At 42.2% G+C, this 15,686-nt stretch overlaps 1 protein-coding gene across 1 annotated transcript in view; it reads left to right on the plus strand.

Annotated features, from left to right (window-relative positions):
* The window catches only part of LOC115416842 (glyceraldehyde-3-phosphate dehydrogenase-like), an 18,492-nt gene extending 3,747 nt beyond the window's left edge, over positions 1–14,745 (plus strand). The window contains 10 exon segments of the mRNA XM_030130725.1: positions 3,065–3,163; positions 3,235–3,282; positions 3,285–3,322; positions 10,762–10,877; positions 11,032–11,113; positions 12,257–12,408; positions 13,114–13,192; positions 13,455–13,538; positions 14,440–14,537; positions 14,613–14,745. Coding sequence (XP_029986585.1) covers positions 3,065–3,163; positions 3,235–3,282; positions 3,285–3,322; positions 10,762–10,877; positions 11,032–11,113; positions 12,257–12,408; positions 13,114–13,192; positions 13,455–13,538; positions 14,440–14,537; positions 14,613–14,682 — 866 coding nt within the window. The 3' untranslated portion in view covers positions 14,683–14,745.
* Positions 14,746–15,686: the final 941 nt, after the last annotated feature.

Consider the following 15,686-nt stretch of genomic DNA (forward strand, 5'->3'; position numbering starts at 1 on the left):
TCTGTGGTGGACGTCTGTGTGCTCTGTGTGGACATCTGTGTGGACGTCTTGTGGACATCTGTGTGGACATCTGTGTGGACGTCTGTGTGGACGTCTGTGTGGACATCGTGTGGACGTCTGTGTGGACGTCTGTATGGACGTCTGTGTGGACGTCTGTTGTGGACACATTGTGTGGACATCTGTGTGGACCTCTGTGTGGACATCTGTGTGGACGTCTGTGTGGACCTGTGTGGACATCTGTATGGACGTCTGTGTGGACTCTGTGTGGACGTCTGTGTGGACGTCTGTGTGGACATCGTGTGGACGTTCGTGTGGACTTCTGTATGGACGTCTGTGTGGACGTCTGTGTGGACATCGTGTGGACATCTGTGTGGACGTCTGTATGGACGTCTGTGTGGACGTCTGTGTGGACATCTGTGTGACATCTTGTCTCCTTTTGGATGTCCATTCTGTTCCTTGCGTAGAGACCCGCTGCTGTCAGTCAAAATAAAGAAGTACTTTGGAGCGGTGAGTGACTTTTGAAGGAACTCCAGCGGTGGTGACGCAGTCGGGGTCAGTGTGACAGCTGGATGGACAGGAGGGGTGGATGACATCACAGGTCAGCCGCAGAAGGACTGAGAGCCGATTGGAGGGTTTCTGTCAGTCTGCGGGACGAGAGGGAAAGTGGACAACTGTAGAGACCTGACTGCTCTGAAGGGAGGAGGAAATGCTGAGGACGCTTCGAACAAAACTGAGTTAGAACGAAATGAAGCAGAAATCAGGTTTTCCCCTGAGAGCTGAGGAGGCAGCTGGATTCTTCTGTAATCGACTCCAACTGCAGTCCAGACATCTTCCATGGTCAACACACAGCAGGAGTGACTGATAAGACTGGAAACAACTGAAGAACAGAAGGACTGAAGAAGAAGGACTGAAAACAGAAGGACTGAAGAACAGAAGGACTGAAGAACTGAAAGAACAAAGGACTGAAGAACAGAAGGACTGAAGAACAGAAGGACTGAAGAACAGAAGACTGAAGAACTGAAGAACAGAAGGACTGAAGAACAGAAGCACTGAAGAACTGAAGAACTGAAGAATGGAAGAACTGAAGAACTGAAGAACAAAAGAACTGAAAAACTGAAGGACTGAGACTGAAGAACAGAAGGACTGAAGAACAGAAGGACTGAAGAACTGAAGAACAAAGGACTGAAGAACTGAAGGACTGAAGAACTGAAGAACAGAAGGACTGAAGAACAGAAGGACTGAAGAACTGAAGGACTGAAGAACTGAAGAACAGAAGGACTGAAGAACAGAAGGACTGAAGAACTGAAGGACGAAGAACTGAAAAACAGAAGGACTGAAGAAGAAGACTGAAGAACTGAAGAAAGAAGAACTGAAGAGAAGGACTGAAGGACTGAAGGACTGAAGAACTGAAGAACCAAAGAACTGAAGAACTGAAGAACCAAAGAACTGAAGAACTGAAGTAGAAGAACTGAAGAACTGAAGAACTGAAGAACCGAAGAACCAAAGAACCAAAGAACTGAAGAACTGAAGAACCGAAGGACTGAAAACAGAAGGACTGAAGAACTGAAGAACAGAAGGACTGAAGAACAGAAGGACTGAAACTGAAGACAGAAGGACTGAAGAAACAGAAGGACTGAAGAACTGAAGGACTGAAGAACAGAAGGACTGAAGAACAGAAGGACTGAAGAACTGAAGACTGAAGAACTGAACAGAAGGACTGAAGAACAGAAGGACTGAAGACTGAAGGACTGAAGACTGAAACTGAAGGACTGAAGAACTGAAGGACTGAAGAACTGAAGACTGAAGACTGAAGAACAGAAGGACTGAAACAGAAGGACTGAAGAACTGAAGGACAGAAGGACTGAAGAACAGAAGGACTGAAGGACTGAAGAACAAAGGACTGAAGAACTGAAGAACAGAAGGACTGAAGAACAGAAGGACTGAAGAACAGAAGGGACTGAAGAACAGAAGGACTGAAGAAGAACAGAAGACTGAAGAACTGAAGAACAGAAGAACTGAAGAACAGAAGGACTGAAGGACTGAAGAACAGAAGGACTGAAGAACAGAAGGACTGAAGAACAGAAGACTGAAGAACAGAGGACTGAAGAACAGAAGGACTGAAGAACAGATGGACTGAAGAACAGAAGGACTGAAGAACAGAAGGACTGAAGAACAGATGGACCTATTGGTGTCTCTAATGCCCTGTTTCCACTGCGTGGTATTGACTCGACTCAACTTGACTCGGCCTTTTGTTTCCATTATGAAAAAGGACCTGGAATCTGTACCAGTTCTACTTTTGGTCTCACCTCCGCCGAGGTTCCAAAACTGGGGACCAGATACTAAAACGTGACGTGTAAACTCTGCAGACCACTGATTGGTCAGACAGTTGCCTCTGTGCCCCGCCCGTTTACAAACACAGAAGCGTTAGTGGACAGTAAATCTGTGGGTCCACGAATCCACATGAGAACAGATAAACTATACCAGGGTCGGTCCAGGAGATTCAGTCTGTGGTGGACGACGTAAAAATTCAGACGAACACACGGAACGAGCGAGTTTATCAGCAACTCTGAGCAGACGACACGGAAGTAACGCGCCGTGTCCAGGTACGGTAAAGTATCCTGGAATGGAAACGGTCTGAGGGAGTACTGAGTCGAGCGGAGTCGAACTGGTTCCACGTAGTTGTACGTTGCATTATTTTGCACATTCTCCAAAGACAAACACAACACACCCACCCCCCCCCCACCCCCCCACTCCAGCCGTCTGCCCTCAAACTCTGTTTTTCACCGTCCCCCAAATCCATGGAAGAAGTTCAGCGTGTGTCCACGTGTACTGTGTGAAAACTGTAGGACGTCTTATATTGGGCTTTGCATCGTCCTCTGTTCTTCACTGCAAATTTCAAAGAAAAGGGTTCTGTGGCGGCGCGACCTAGCTGCAGCAGCGCCATGTCCCTGAACACTGATCGTAATTTAGTTTGATCTACTCTGTGCTGACACATGATAATACAGGCCATTCTGATTCTGATTCTATTCTGATTCTGATTCTGATTCTGTGTCCTCAGGTCTAGTTCAGTTTGACTCCACCCACAGTTTGTGGAAACATGGTGAGGTGAAGGCAGAGGGCGGGAAACTGGTCATCGGTCGCATGCGCATCACGGTTTCCACGAGTGCGTCCTGCACATTCAACACCTTGACCTTGACCTTTAAATGACACCGCTAACCCTGTGTCCGTCAACAGGAGAGACCCCGCCCATCCGCTGGGGCGACGCCGGCGTCGACTATGTGGTTAGTCGACCGGCGTCTTCACCACCATTGAGAAGGCGTCGGTGAGTCTGGACCAGAACCAGAACCAGAACCGGGTTCACCCCAGAACCGCACAGGCACCAAAAAGAACCAGACACCAACAGAAAAGCACTGAGGTTTACACTGAGGTTTCACTGAGGTTTACACTGAGGTTAACTGAGTTTACACTGAGGTTTAAATCACTGAGGTTTACACTGAGGTTTACACTGAGGTTTAAATACACTGAGGTTTACACTGAGGTTTACACTGAGGTTTAAATACACTGAGGTTTACACTGAGGTTTAAATACACTGAGGTTTACACTGAGGTTTACACTGAGGTTTAAATACACTGAGGTTACACTGAGGTTTACAACTGAGGTTTACACTGAGGTTTAAATACACTGAGGTTTACACTGAGGTTTAAATACACTGAGGATTACACTGAGGTTAAATACACTGAGGATTACACTGAGGTTTAAATACACTGAGGATTACACTGAGGTTTACACTGAGGTTTAAATACACTGAGGATTACACTGAGGATTACACTGAGGTTAAATACACTGAGGATTACACTGAGGTTTAAATACACTGAGGTTTACACTGAGGTTTAAATACCTGAGGTTTACACTGAGGTTTAAATACACTGAGGTTTACACTGAGGTTAAATACACTGAGGTTTACACTGAGGTTTACACTGAGGTTTAAATACACTGAGGTTTACACTGAGGTTTACACTGAGGTTTAAATACACTGAGGTTTACACTGAAGTTTACACTGAGGTTTAAATACACTGAGGTTTACACTGAGGTTTAATACACTGAGGTTTACACTGAGGTTTACACTGAGGTTTAATACACTGAGGTTTACACTGAGGTTTAAATACACTGAGGATTACACTGAGGTTTAAATACACTGAGGATTACACTGAGGTTTAAATACACTGAGGATTACACTGAGGTTTACACTGAGGTTTAAATACACTGAGGATTACACTGAGGATTACACTGAGGTTTAAATACACTGAGGATTACACTGAGGTTTACACTGAGGTTTAAATACACTGAGGTTTACAACTGAGGTTAAATACACTGAGGATTACACTGAGGTTTACACTGAGGTTTAAATACACTGAGGATTACACTGAGGTTTACACTGAGGTTTACACTGAGGTTTAAATACACTGAGGATTACACTGAGATATACACTGAGGTTTAAATACACTGAGGGTTACAATAAGGTTTAAATACACTAAGGATAACACTGAGGATTACACTGAGGTTTAAATACACTGAGGTTTAGACTGAGGATTACACTGAGGTTTTACACACACTGAGGTTTACACTGAGGTTTACACTGAGGATTACACTGAGGTTTACACTGAAGTTTAAATACACTGAGGTTTAAATACACTGAGGTTTACACTGAGGTTAAAATACACTGAGGTTAACACTGAGGTTTAATACACTGAAGTTTACACTGAGGTTTAAATACACTAAGGATTACACTGAGGATTACACTGAGGTTTAAATACACTGAGGTTTACACTGAGGATTACACTGAGGTTTAAATACACTGAGGTTTACATGAGGTTTACACTGAGGATTACACTGAGGCTTACACTGAGGTTTAAATACACTAAGGATTACACTGAGGATTACACTGAGGTTTACACACACTGAGGTTTACACAGAGGTTTACACTGAGGATTACACTGAGGTTTACACTGAGGTTTAAATACACTGAGGATTACACTGAGGTTTAAATACACTGAGGATTACACTGAGGTTTAAATACACTGAGTTTTACACTGAGGTTTAAATACACTGAGGTTTACACTGAGGTTTAAATACACTGAGGATTACACTGAGGTTTAAATACACTGAGGTTACACTGAGGTTTAAATACACTGAGGTTTACACTGAGGTTTAAATACACTGAGGTTTACACTGAGGTTTAAATACACTGAGGTTTACACTGAGGTTTAAATACACTGAGGTTTACACTGAGGTTTAAATACACTGAGGATTACACTGAGGTTTACACTGAGGTTTAAATACACTGAGGTTTACACTGAGGTTTACACTGAGGTTTACACTGAGGTTTAAATACACTGAGGTTTACACTGAGGTTTAAATACACTGAGGATTACACTGAGGTTTAATACACTGAGGATTACACTGAGGTTTAAATACACTGAGGATTACACTGAGGTTTACACTGAGGTTTAAATACACTGAGGTTTACACTGAGGATTACACTGAGGTTTAAATACACTGAGGATTACACTGAGGTTTAAATACACTGAGGTTTACACTGAGGTTTAAATACACTGAGGTTTACACTGAGGTTTAAATACACTGAGGTTTACACTGAGGTTTAAATACACTGAGGTTTACACTGAGGTTTAAATACACTGAGGTTTACACTGAAGTTTACACTGAGGTTTTAAATACACTGAGGTTTACACTGAGGTTTAAATACACTGAGGATTACACTGAGGATTACACTGAGGTTTAAATACACTGAGGTTTACACTGAGGTTTAAATACACTGAGGATTACACTGAGGTTTAAATACACTGAGGATTACACTGAGGTTTAAATACACTGAGGATTACACTGAGGTTTACACTGAGGTTTAAATACACTGAGGATTACACTGAGGATTACACTGAGGTTTAAATACACTGAGGATTACACTGAGGTTTACACTGAGGTTTAAATACACTGAGGTTTACACTGAGGTTTAAATACACTGAGGATTACACTGAGGTTTACACTGAGGTTTAAATACACTGAGGATTACACTGAGGTTTACACTGAGGTTTACACTGAGGTTTAAATACACTGAGGATTACACTGAGATATACACTGAGGTTTAAATACACTGAGGGTTACAATAAGGTTTAAATACACTAAGGATAACACTGAGGATTACACTGAGGTTTAAATACACTGAGGTTTAGACTGAGGATTACACTGAGGTTTACACACACTGAGGTTTACACTGAGGTTTACACTGAGGATTACACTGAGGTTTACACTGAAGTTTAAATACACTGAGGTTTAAATACACTGAGGTTTACACTGAGGTTAAAATACACTGAGGTTAACACTGAGGTTTAAATACACTGAAGTTTACACTGAGGTTTAAATACACTAAGGATTACACTGAGGATTACACTGAGGTTTAAATACACTGAGGTTTACACTGAGGATTACACTGAGGTTTAAATACACTGAGGTTTACACTGAGGTTTACACTGAGGATTACACTGAGGCTTACACTGAGGTTTAAATACACTAAGGATTACACTGAGGATTACACTGAGGTTTACACACACTGAGGTTACACAGAGGTTTACACTGAGGATTACACTGAGGTTTACACTGAGGTTTAAATACACTGAGGATTACACTGAGGTTTAAATACACTGAGGATTACACTGAGGTTTAAATACACTGAGTTTTACACTGAGGTTTAAATACACTGAGGTTTACACTGAGGTTTAAATACACTGAGGATTACACTGAGGTTTAAATACACTGAGGTTTACACTGAGGTTTAAATACACTGAGGTTTACACTGAGGTTTAAATACACTGAGGTTTACACTGAGGTTTAAATACACTGAGGTTTACACTGAGGTTTAAATACACTGAGGTTTACACTGAGGTTTAAATACACTGAGGATTACACTGAGGTTTACACTGAGGTTTAAATACACTGAGGTTTACACTGAGGTTTACACTGAGGTTTACACTGAGGTTTAAATACACTGAGGTTTACACTGAGGTTTAAATACACTGAGGATTACACTGAGGTTTAAATACACTGAGGATTACACTGAGGTTTAAATACACTGAGGATTACACTGAGGTTTACACTGAGGTTTAAATACACTGAGGATTACACTGAGGATTACACTGAGGTTTAAATACACTGAGGATTACACTGAGGTTTAAATACACTGAGGTTTACACTGAGGTTTAAATACACTGAGGTTTACACTGAGGTTTAAATACACTGAGGTTTACACTGAGGTTTAAATACACTGAGGTTTACACTGAGGTTTAAATACACTGAGGTTTACACTGAAGTTTACACTGAGGTTTAAATACACTGAGGTTTACACTGAGGTTTAAATACACTGAGGTTTACACTGAGGTTTACACTGAGGTTTAAATACACTGAGGTTTACACTGAGGTTTACACTGAGGTTTAAATACACTGAGGTTTACACTGAGGTTTAAATACACTGAGGATTACACTGAGGTTTAAATACACTGAGGATTACACTGAGGTTTAAATACACTGAGGATTACACTGAGGTTTACACTGAGGTTTAAATACACTGAGGATTACACTGAGGATTACACTGAGGTTTAAATACACTAAGGATTACACTGAGGTTTACACTGAGGTTTAAATACACTGAGGTTTACACTGAGGTTTAAATACACTGAGGATTACACTGAGGTTTACACTGAGGTTTAAATACACTGAGGATTACACTGAGGTTTACACTGAGGTTTACACTGAGGTTTAAATACACTGAGGATTACACTGAGATATACACTGAGGTTTAAATACACTGAGGGTTACAATGAGGTTTAAATACACTAAGGATAACACTGAGGATTACACTGAGGTTTAAATACACTGAGGTTTAGACTGAGGATTACACTGAGGTTTACACACACTGAGGTTTACACTGAGGTTTACACTGAGGATTACACTGAGGTTTACACTGAAGTTTAAATACACTGAGGTTTAAATACACTGAGGTTTACACTGAGGTTAAAATACACTGAGGTTAACACTGAGGTTTAAATACACTGAAGTTTACACTGAGGTTTAAATACACTAAGGATTACACTGAGGATTACACTGAGGTTTAAATACACTGAGGCTTACACTGAGGATTACACTGAGGTTTAAATACACTGAGGTTTACACTGAGGTTTACACTGAGGATTACACTGAGGCTTACACTGAGGTTTAAATACACTAAGGATTACACTGAGGATTACACTGAGGTTTACACACACTGAGGTTTACACAGAGGTTTACACTGAGGATTACACTGAGGTTTACACTGAGGTTTAAATACACTGAGGATTACACTGAGGTTTAAATACACTGAGGATTACACTGAGGTTTAAATACACTGAGTTTTACACTGAGGTTTAAATACACTGAGGTTTACACTGAGGTTTAAATACACTGAGGATTACACTGAGGTTTAAATACACTGAGGTTTACACTGAGGTTTAAATACACTGAGGTTTACACTGAGGTTTAAATACACTGAGGTTTACACTGAGGTTTAAATACACTGAGGTTTACACTGAGGTTTAAATACACTGAGGTTTACACTGAGGTTTAAATACACTGAGGATTACACTGAGGTTTAAATACACTGAGGATTACACTGAGGTTTAAATACACTGAGGATTACACTGAGGATTACTCTGAGGTTTAAATACACTGAGGATTACACTGAGGTTTACACTGAGGTTTAAATACACTGAGGTTTACACTGAGGTTTAAATACACTGAGGATTACACTGAGGTTTAAATACACTGAGGATTACACTGAGGTTTACACTGAGGTTTAAATACACTGAGGATTACACTGAGGTATACACTGAGGTTTAAATACACTGAGGGTTACAATGAGGTTTAAATACACTAAGGATTACACTGAGGATTACACTGAGGTTTAAATACACTGAGGTTTACACTGAGGATTACACTGAGGTTTAAATACACTGAGGTTTACACTGAGGTTTAAATACACTGAGGATTACACTGAGGTTTAAATACACTGAGGATTACACTGAGGTTTACACTGAGGTTTAAATACACTGAGGATTACACTGAGGTATACACTGAGGTTTACACTGAGGTTTAAATACACTGAAGTTTACACTGAGGTTTAAATACACTGAGGATTACACTGAGGTTTAAATACACTGAGGTTTACACTGAGGTTTAAATACACTGAGGATTACACTGAGGTTTAAATACACTGAGGATTACACTGAGGTTTACACTGAGGTTTAAATACACTGAGGATTACACTGAGGATTACACTGAGGTTTAAATACACTGAGGATTACACTGAGGTTTACACTGAGGTTTAAATACACTGAGGTTTACACTGAGGTTTAAATACACTGAGGATTACACTGAGGTTTACACTGAGGTTTAAATACACTGAGGATTACACTGAGGTTTACACTGAGGTTTACACTGAGGTTTAAATACACTGAGGATTACACTGAGATATACACTGAGGTTTAAATACACTGAGGGTTACAATGAGGTTTAAATACACTAAGGATTACACTGAGGATTACACTGAGGTTTAAATACACTGAGGTTTACACTGAGGATTACACTGAGGTTTACACACACTGAGGTTTACACTGAGGTTTACACTGAGGATTACACTGAGGTTTACACTGAAGTTTAAATACACTGAGGTTTACACTGAGGTTTAAATACACTGAGGTTTACACTGAGGTTAAAATACACTGAGGTTAACACTGAGGTTTAAATACACTGAAGTTTACACTGAGGTTTAAATACACTAAGGATTACACTGAGGATTACACTGAGGTTTAAATACACTGAGGTTTACACTGAGGATTACACTGAGGTTTAAATACACTGAGGTTTACACTGAGGTTTACACTGAGGATTACACTGAGGATTACACTGAGGCTTACACTGAGGTTTAAATACACTAAGGATTACACTGAGGATTACACTGAGGTTTACACACACTGAGGTTTACACAGAGGTTTACACTGAGGATTACACTGAGGTTTACACTGAGGTTTAAATACACTGAGGATTACACTGAGGATTACACTGAGGTTTAAATACACTGAGGATTACACTGAGGTTTAAATACACTGAGGTTTACACTGAGGTTTAAATACACTGAGGTTTACACTGAGGTTTAAATACACTGAGGTTTACACTGAGGTTTAAATACACTGAGGTTTACACTGAGGTTTACACTGAGGTTTAAATACACTGAGGTTTACACTGAGGTTTAAATACACTGAGGTTTACACTGAGGTTTAAATACACTGAGGATTACACTGAGGTTTAAATACACTGAGGATTACACTGAGGTTTAAATACACTGAGGATTACACTGAGGATTACTCTGAGGTTTAAATACACTGAGGATTACACTGAGGATTACACTGAGGTTTACACACACTGAGGTTTACACTGAGGTTTACACTGAGGATTACACTGAGGTTTACACTGAAGTTTAAATACACTGAGGTTTACACTGAGGATTACACTCACCGGCAGAATGTGGGTGGAGCTTCAGTGACTTCAACAAATCACATGACCTTATTCATGGATCTCATAATAAAGTTGTTTCCCCACCTGTTTAATAAGTTGTGACCTGAGTGGTCTGTTGACCTTTGACCTCCTCTGCCCTCCCAGGCTCACCTGAAGGGCGGGGCTAAGCGGGTGGTGATCTCCGCCCCCAGCGCTGACGCCCCCATGTTCGTGATGGGCGTCAACCACGAGAAGTACAACAACTCCCTGAAGGTGGTCAGGTCGGTTGGTGTTTTTAGACTGGGTTGAACTCATCTGAGTCGTGTTGCCTTCAGGGACCGTCCTGGACATCTGGACTAATGTCAGACCAAGAGCGTGGCTTTAAATAGCGCCGACGTTAACGCGGGTTTATTTTTAACACCTGTGTCTCCATAGCAACGCCTCCTGCACCACCAACTGCCTGGCTCCGCTGGCCAAGGTCATCAACGACAGCTTCGGCATCGTGGAGGGGTTGATGGTACGAGTCCGCCACGCACACACCCAGGTCCACATTAGAACTGGAACCAGGTCTGGTCCAGGTCTGGTCTAAGTCCAGGTCCAGGTCTGGTCTAAGTCCAGGTCTGGTCCAGGTCCAGGTCTGGTCCAGTTCCCACCAGGACCAGGGTCCAGTCCACTACCACAGAACCTTCTGTGGTTGGAGTCCAGATGAGTTTCAGTGTCAGTTCTCTGCTGCGTTATGTGCATCTACACCAGGGCTGTCAAACATGTGTCCTGGGGTCCAAATGCGCCCCCCCCCAAACGTTCCAATGCGTCCCCTGGGATGAACCTACAAAGTGTAAAAATTCCACTGTCCAAAAAACAACAAAAACTGAGTAAAATGATGAACGAAACTGGACCAAAATTGAGTTAAATAGGTACAAAATGAGCCAAATTAAATAAAAATTGAATAAGATAATGAATGAAATGAGAAAAACTAAACAAGAGTTGAATAAAATAATGAATAAATGAACAAAATCAAACAAATTGAGTTGAATGGTGAAAATAAAACTACTGAAAAGTGAGTAAATTCTTCATGTTTTGTTTTTTTTTTTTTTTAATTCTTGGTGTTCAAACCATGAACAGAAGGTGAAGCTGCTTCAGAGTCCAACTGTCCAACTGTCCAACTGTCCAACTGTCCATCTGAGCCTCTGAAACTGGACACACTGACATTCAAACAGTTTGAATTCCTGAACATTTGGTCAAAGCCTTAAATGAAGCCTGTGGACGTTTGTGACGGACGCTCACTCTGTCTCTCTCTCTCTCTCTCTCTGTGTCTCTGTCTCTGTTTCTCTCTCTCTCTGTCTCTCTCTCTCTCTCTCTCTCTCTCTCTGTCTCTCTCTCTCTGTCTCTCTCTCTCTCTCTCTCTGTCTCTCTCTCTCTGTCTCTCTCTGTGTCTCTCTCTCTCTCTCTCTCTGTCTCTCTCTCTCTCTCTCTGTCTCTCTCTCTCTCTCTCTGTCTCTCTCTCTCTGTCTCTCTCTGTGTCTCTGTCTCTCTCTCTCTGTCTCTCTCTCTCTGTCTCTCTCTCTCTCTCTGTCTGTCTCTCTCTCTCTGTCTCTCTCTCTCTGTTTCTCTCTCTCTCTGTTTCTCTCTCTCTCTGTCTCTCTCTCTCTCGTCCGTCCAGAGCACCGTCCACGCCACCACCGCCACACAGAAGACGGTGGATGGTCCGTCAGGGAAGATGTGGAGGGACGGACGTGGTGCGTCTCAGAACATCATCCCCGCCTCCACCGGTGCCGCCAAAGCCGTGGGGAAAGTCATCCCAGAACTGAACGGGTACGAAGCGGCTTTGAAAACCCACAACTCCCATCAGCCCACACTGCAAAACCACAGCTCCCATCAGCCCACACTGTAAACATAAACATGTCCGAATGTAGTTTAGTTTTTATGGAACGTGGACTGACTCAAATTCTGTCCAGTTTCAGATGTGATCAGGTTTAATGTGTGGAAGGGTTCATTTAGAGATTAATTGACAGGAATTAGGTATGCAAATTAAACATCTGGAAACTGGGATATTATTATTATTATTATTATCATTATTATTATTATAGATCCATGTGAAAATATCACTACTTGTTTCATCAAAGCAAAAAATATTTATTTAGCAGGACATTAATTTTCAGACCTCAGAAACTAGCTGGCTATTAGCTAATGCTATAAGCTAGCATTAAATTAATCCTATATCTATAGAACTGGCTATAGCTATGGTAATAGATTTTATTTTGTTTAAAAAAAACTATGTAACCCTTTTATATCATTTAAAACCTAAAGTTTCAAGTGTTAACTGACAGTTAAAGTTAGCCATTAGCATTAGCTCAGGTTTCTGTATCTTACTTCGTACCTAACTTTAATCTTAAATCTAGTGTCTTCCTAAAGCTGCATGTCAAATATAAAATGAAATTGAATTACTGATTTACTGAAACTGGAAGTAAATGAGTGTGTGAGCTAATGCTGATGCTAACGGCTGGTTTGTGTTTGCAGTAAACTGACAGGGATGGCGTTCCGCGTGCCCACGCCCAACGTGTCCGTGGTGGATCTGACAGTTCGTCTGCAGAAACCTGTGAGTAAACCTGGTTTAATTTAGTTTAGTTTAATTAACTTTAGTTTAATTTAGTTTAGTTTGATTTAATTAAATTTACTTTAGTTTAATGAACTTTATTTTACTTTAGTTTAATTAACTTTTATGTAGTTCAGTTTAACGAACTTTACTTTAGTTTAGTTTTCAGCTGTTTGAACAGTCCCAGTTTGGTGAGCCCTCAGCCAAACTCAAAGTGGATTGTGTTTACTAATCGTTTGGCGGAACTGTGTGTAAATGTGTTCAGGCCAAGTACGACGACATCAAGAGGGTGATCAAGGCGGCGTCTGAGGGATCCATGAAGGGGATTCTGGGATACACCGAGGAGCAGGTAGAAGAAACACAGACCACCACAGACCGGATCAGATCCAAGCAGGATCAGTTCAGTGTAGAGCTGTAGATCCATGAAGGGCCACCAGAGGGCAGCATGTCTATTTAAAATGAGATGAAGGATCAGATTGCCGATGGAACAGATTCATTATGTAGAACATTTATAGAAGATTTGAGTTTGAAATAATCAGCTGAAAAGATAAATGGAATCTGTGTAAATGGTGTGAAAACAGGATTTGGTTTTTAATGAACTTTTCAGAATGACTTCATGAACCCAGACGCTCTAGTGTTTCAGTTTCACATTTGAAATCTTTTTTCTTCTTGAGCCAAATGTTGTTAAACTTCCCTTAAACATTATTAAGTGTTTCTGAAACCCTTTAACCCACAGGTGTCAAACATGTGGCCCAGGGGGGCAAATCCGACCCGCCAAAGGGTCCAGTCCACCCACCAAAGGGTCCAGTCCGGCCCGCCAAAGGGTCCAGTCCACCCACCAAAGGGTCCAGTCCACCCACCAAAGGGTCCAGTCCGGCCCACCAAAGGGTCCAGTCCACCCACCAAAGGGTCCAGTCCACCCACCAAAGGGTCCAGTCTGGCCCTTTGGATGAATTTGTGAAATGCAAAAATTACACTAAAATATGAACAATCCTTTTAGTTCAGGTTCCACATTCAGACCAGTTCAGTCTCATGTGGGCAGGACCTGAAAAATACTGTCAGAATAACAGAGAAAGAATGACAACTGCACATTTTTCTCTATGTAAATGTAAATATTTTCATGTATTTACACTAAAACAAAGTGGGGTTTGGACCTTTTAGAGGGCCGGTTTTGGACCCTTTGGCGGGCCGGTTTTGGCCCAGGGGCCATCTGTTTCACACCTGTGGTCTGAATGTTCTGCTGTTTTCAGGTCGTGTCCACAGATTTCAATGGCGACCCTCACTCCTCCATCTTCGACGCCGGCGCCGGCATCGCACTCAACGACCACTTTGTCAAACTTGTGTCCTGGTGAGTCCTCGGCGTCCACTTGAGCGCCCCCTGGTTCTGGACACTGTCAGTACTGATCCTGTGTTTTCTCTGCAGGTACGATAATGAGTTCGGTTACAGTAACCGTGTGTGTGACCTGGTTCATCACATGTTCACTAAGGAGTAACTCCAGTGTGGCACACCGGCCTTCCCATCAGCCCCTCTTCCTTCCCATCAGCCCCTCTTCCTTCCCATCAGCCCCTCTTCCTTCCCATCAGCCCCTCTTCTTTCCCATCAGCCCCTCTTCTATCCCATCAGCCCCTCTTCTTTCCCATCAGCCCCTCTTCTATCCCATCAGCCCCTCTTCCTTCCCATCAGCCCCTCTTCCTTCCCATCAGCCCCTCTTCCTTCCCATCAGCCCCTCTTCTTTCCCATCAGCCCCTCTTCTATCCCATCAGCCCCTCTTCCTTCCCATCAGCCCCTCTTCCTTCCCATCAGCCCCTCTTCCTTCCCATCAGCCCCTCTTCTTTCCCATCAGCCCCTCTTCTATCCCATCAGCCCCTCTTCCTTCCCATCAGCCCCTCTTCTTTCCCATCAGCCCCTCTTCCTTCCCATCAGCCCCTCTTCTTTCCCATCAGCCCCTCTTCCTTCCCATCAGCCCCTCTTCTTTCCCATCAGCCCCTCTTCCTTCCCATCAGCCCCTCTTCTTTCCCATCAGCCCCTCTTCCTTCCCATCAGCCCCTCTTCCTTCCCATCAGCCCCTCTTCTTTCCCATCAGCCCCTCTTCCTTCCCATCAGCCCCTCTTCTTTCCCATCAGCCCCTCTTCCTTCCCATCAGCCCCTCTTCCTTCCCATCAGCCCCTCTTCCTTCCCATCAGCCCCTCTTCCTTCCCATCAGCCCCTCTTCTTTCCCATCAGCCCCTCTTCCTTCCATCGTCCTAGGATCAAACCTTCTTCGACCGTTGGTTCGACTCTGACCACCATGTTTCATCTGTGAGCGTTTGTCTAACGGTTGCGGTGGTTTATATGCTCTTCAAATCACAATAAAGTCCTTATTTTGATGAAAGACGTCCATCTTTTGTTATGTATTATTTATTTTTATGGATTTCTTCCAGTATCTGCTTTTAACTTTGGTATTTACTCATTTGTGAATCTCTAATCAAAGAATTGTTGTTATAAAGTATTTTTGGA

This window comes from Sphaeramia orbicularis, unplaced genomic scaffold (genome assembly GCF_902148855.1).
Source record: "Sphaeramia orbicularis unplaced genomic scaffold, fSphaOr1.1, whole genome shotgun sequence".
Lineage (NCBI taxonomy): Eukaryota > Metazoa > Chordata > Actinopteri > Kurtiformes > Apogonidae > Sphaeramia > Sphaeramia orbicularis.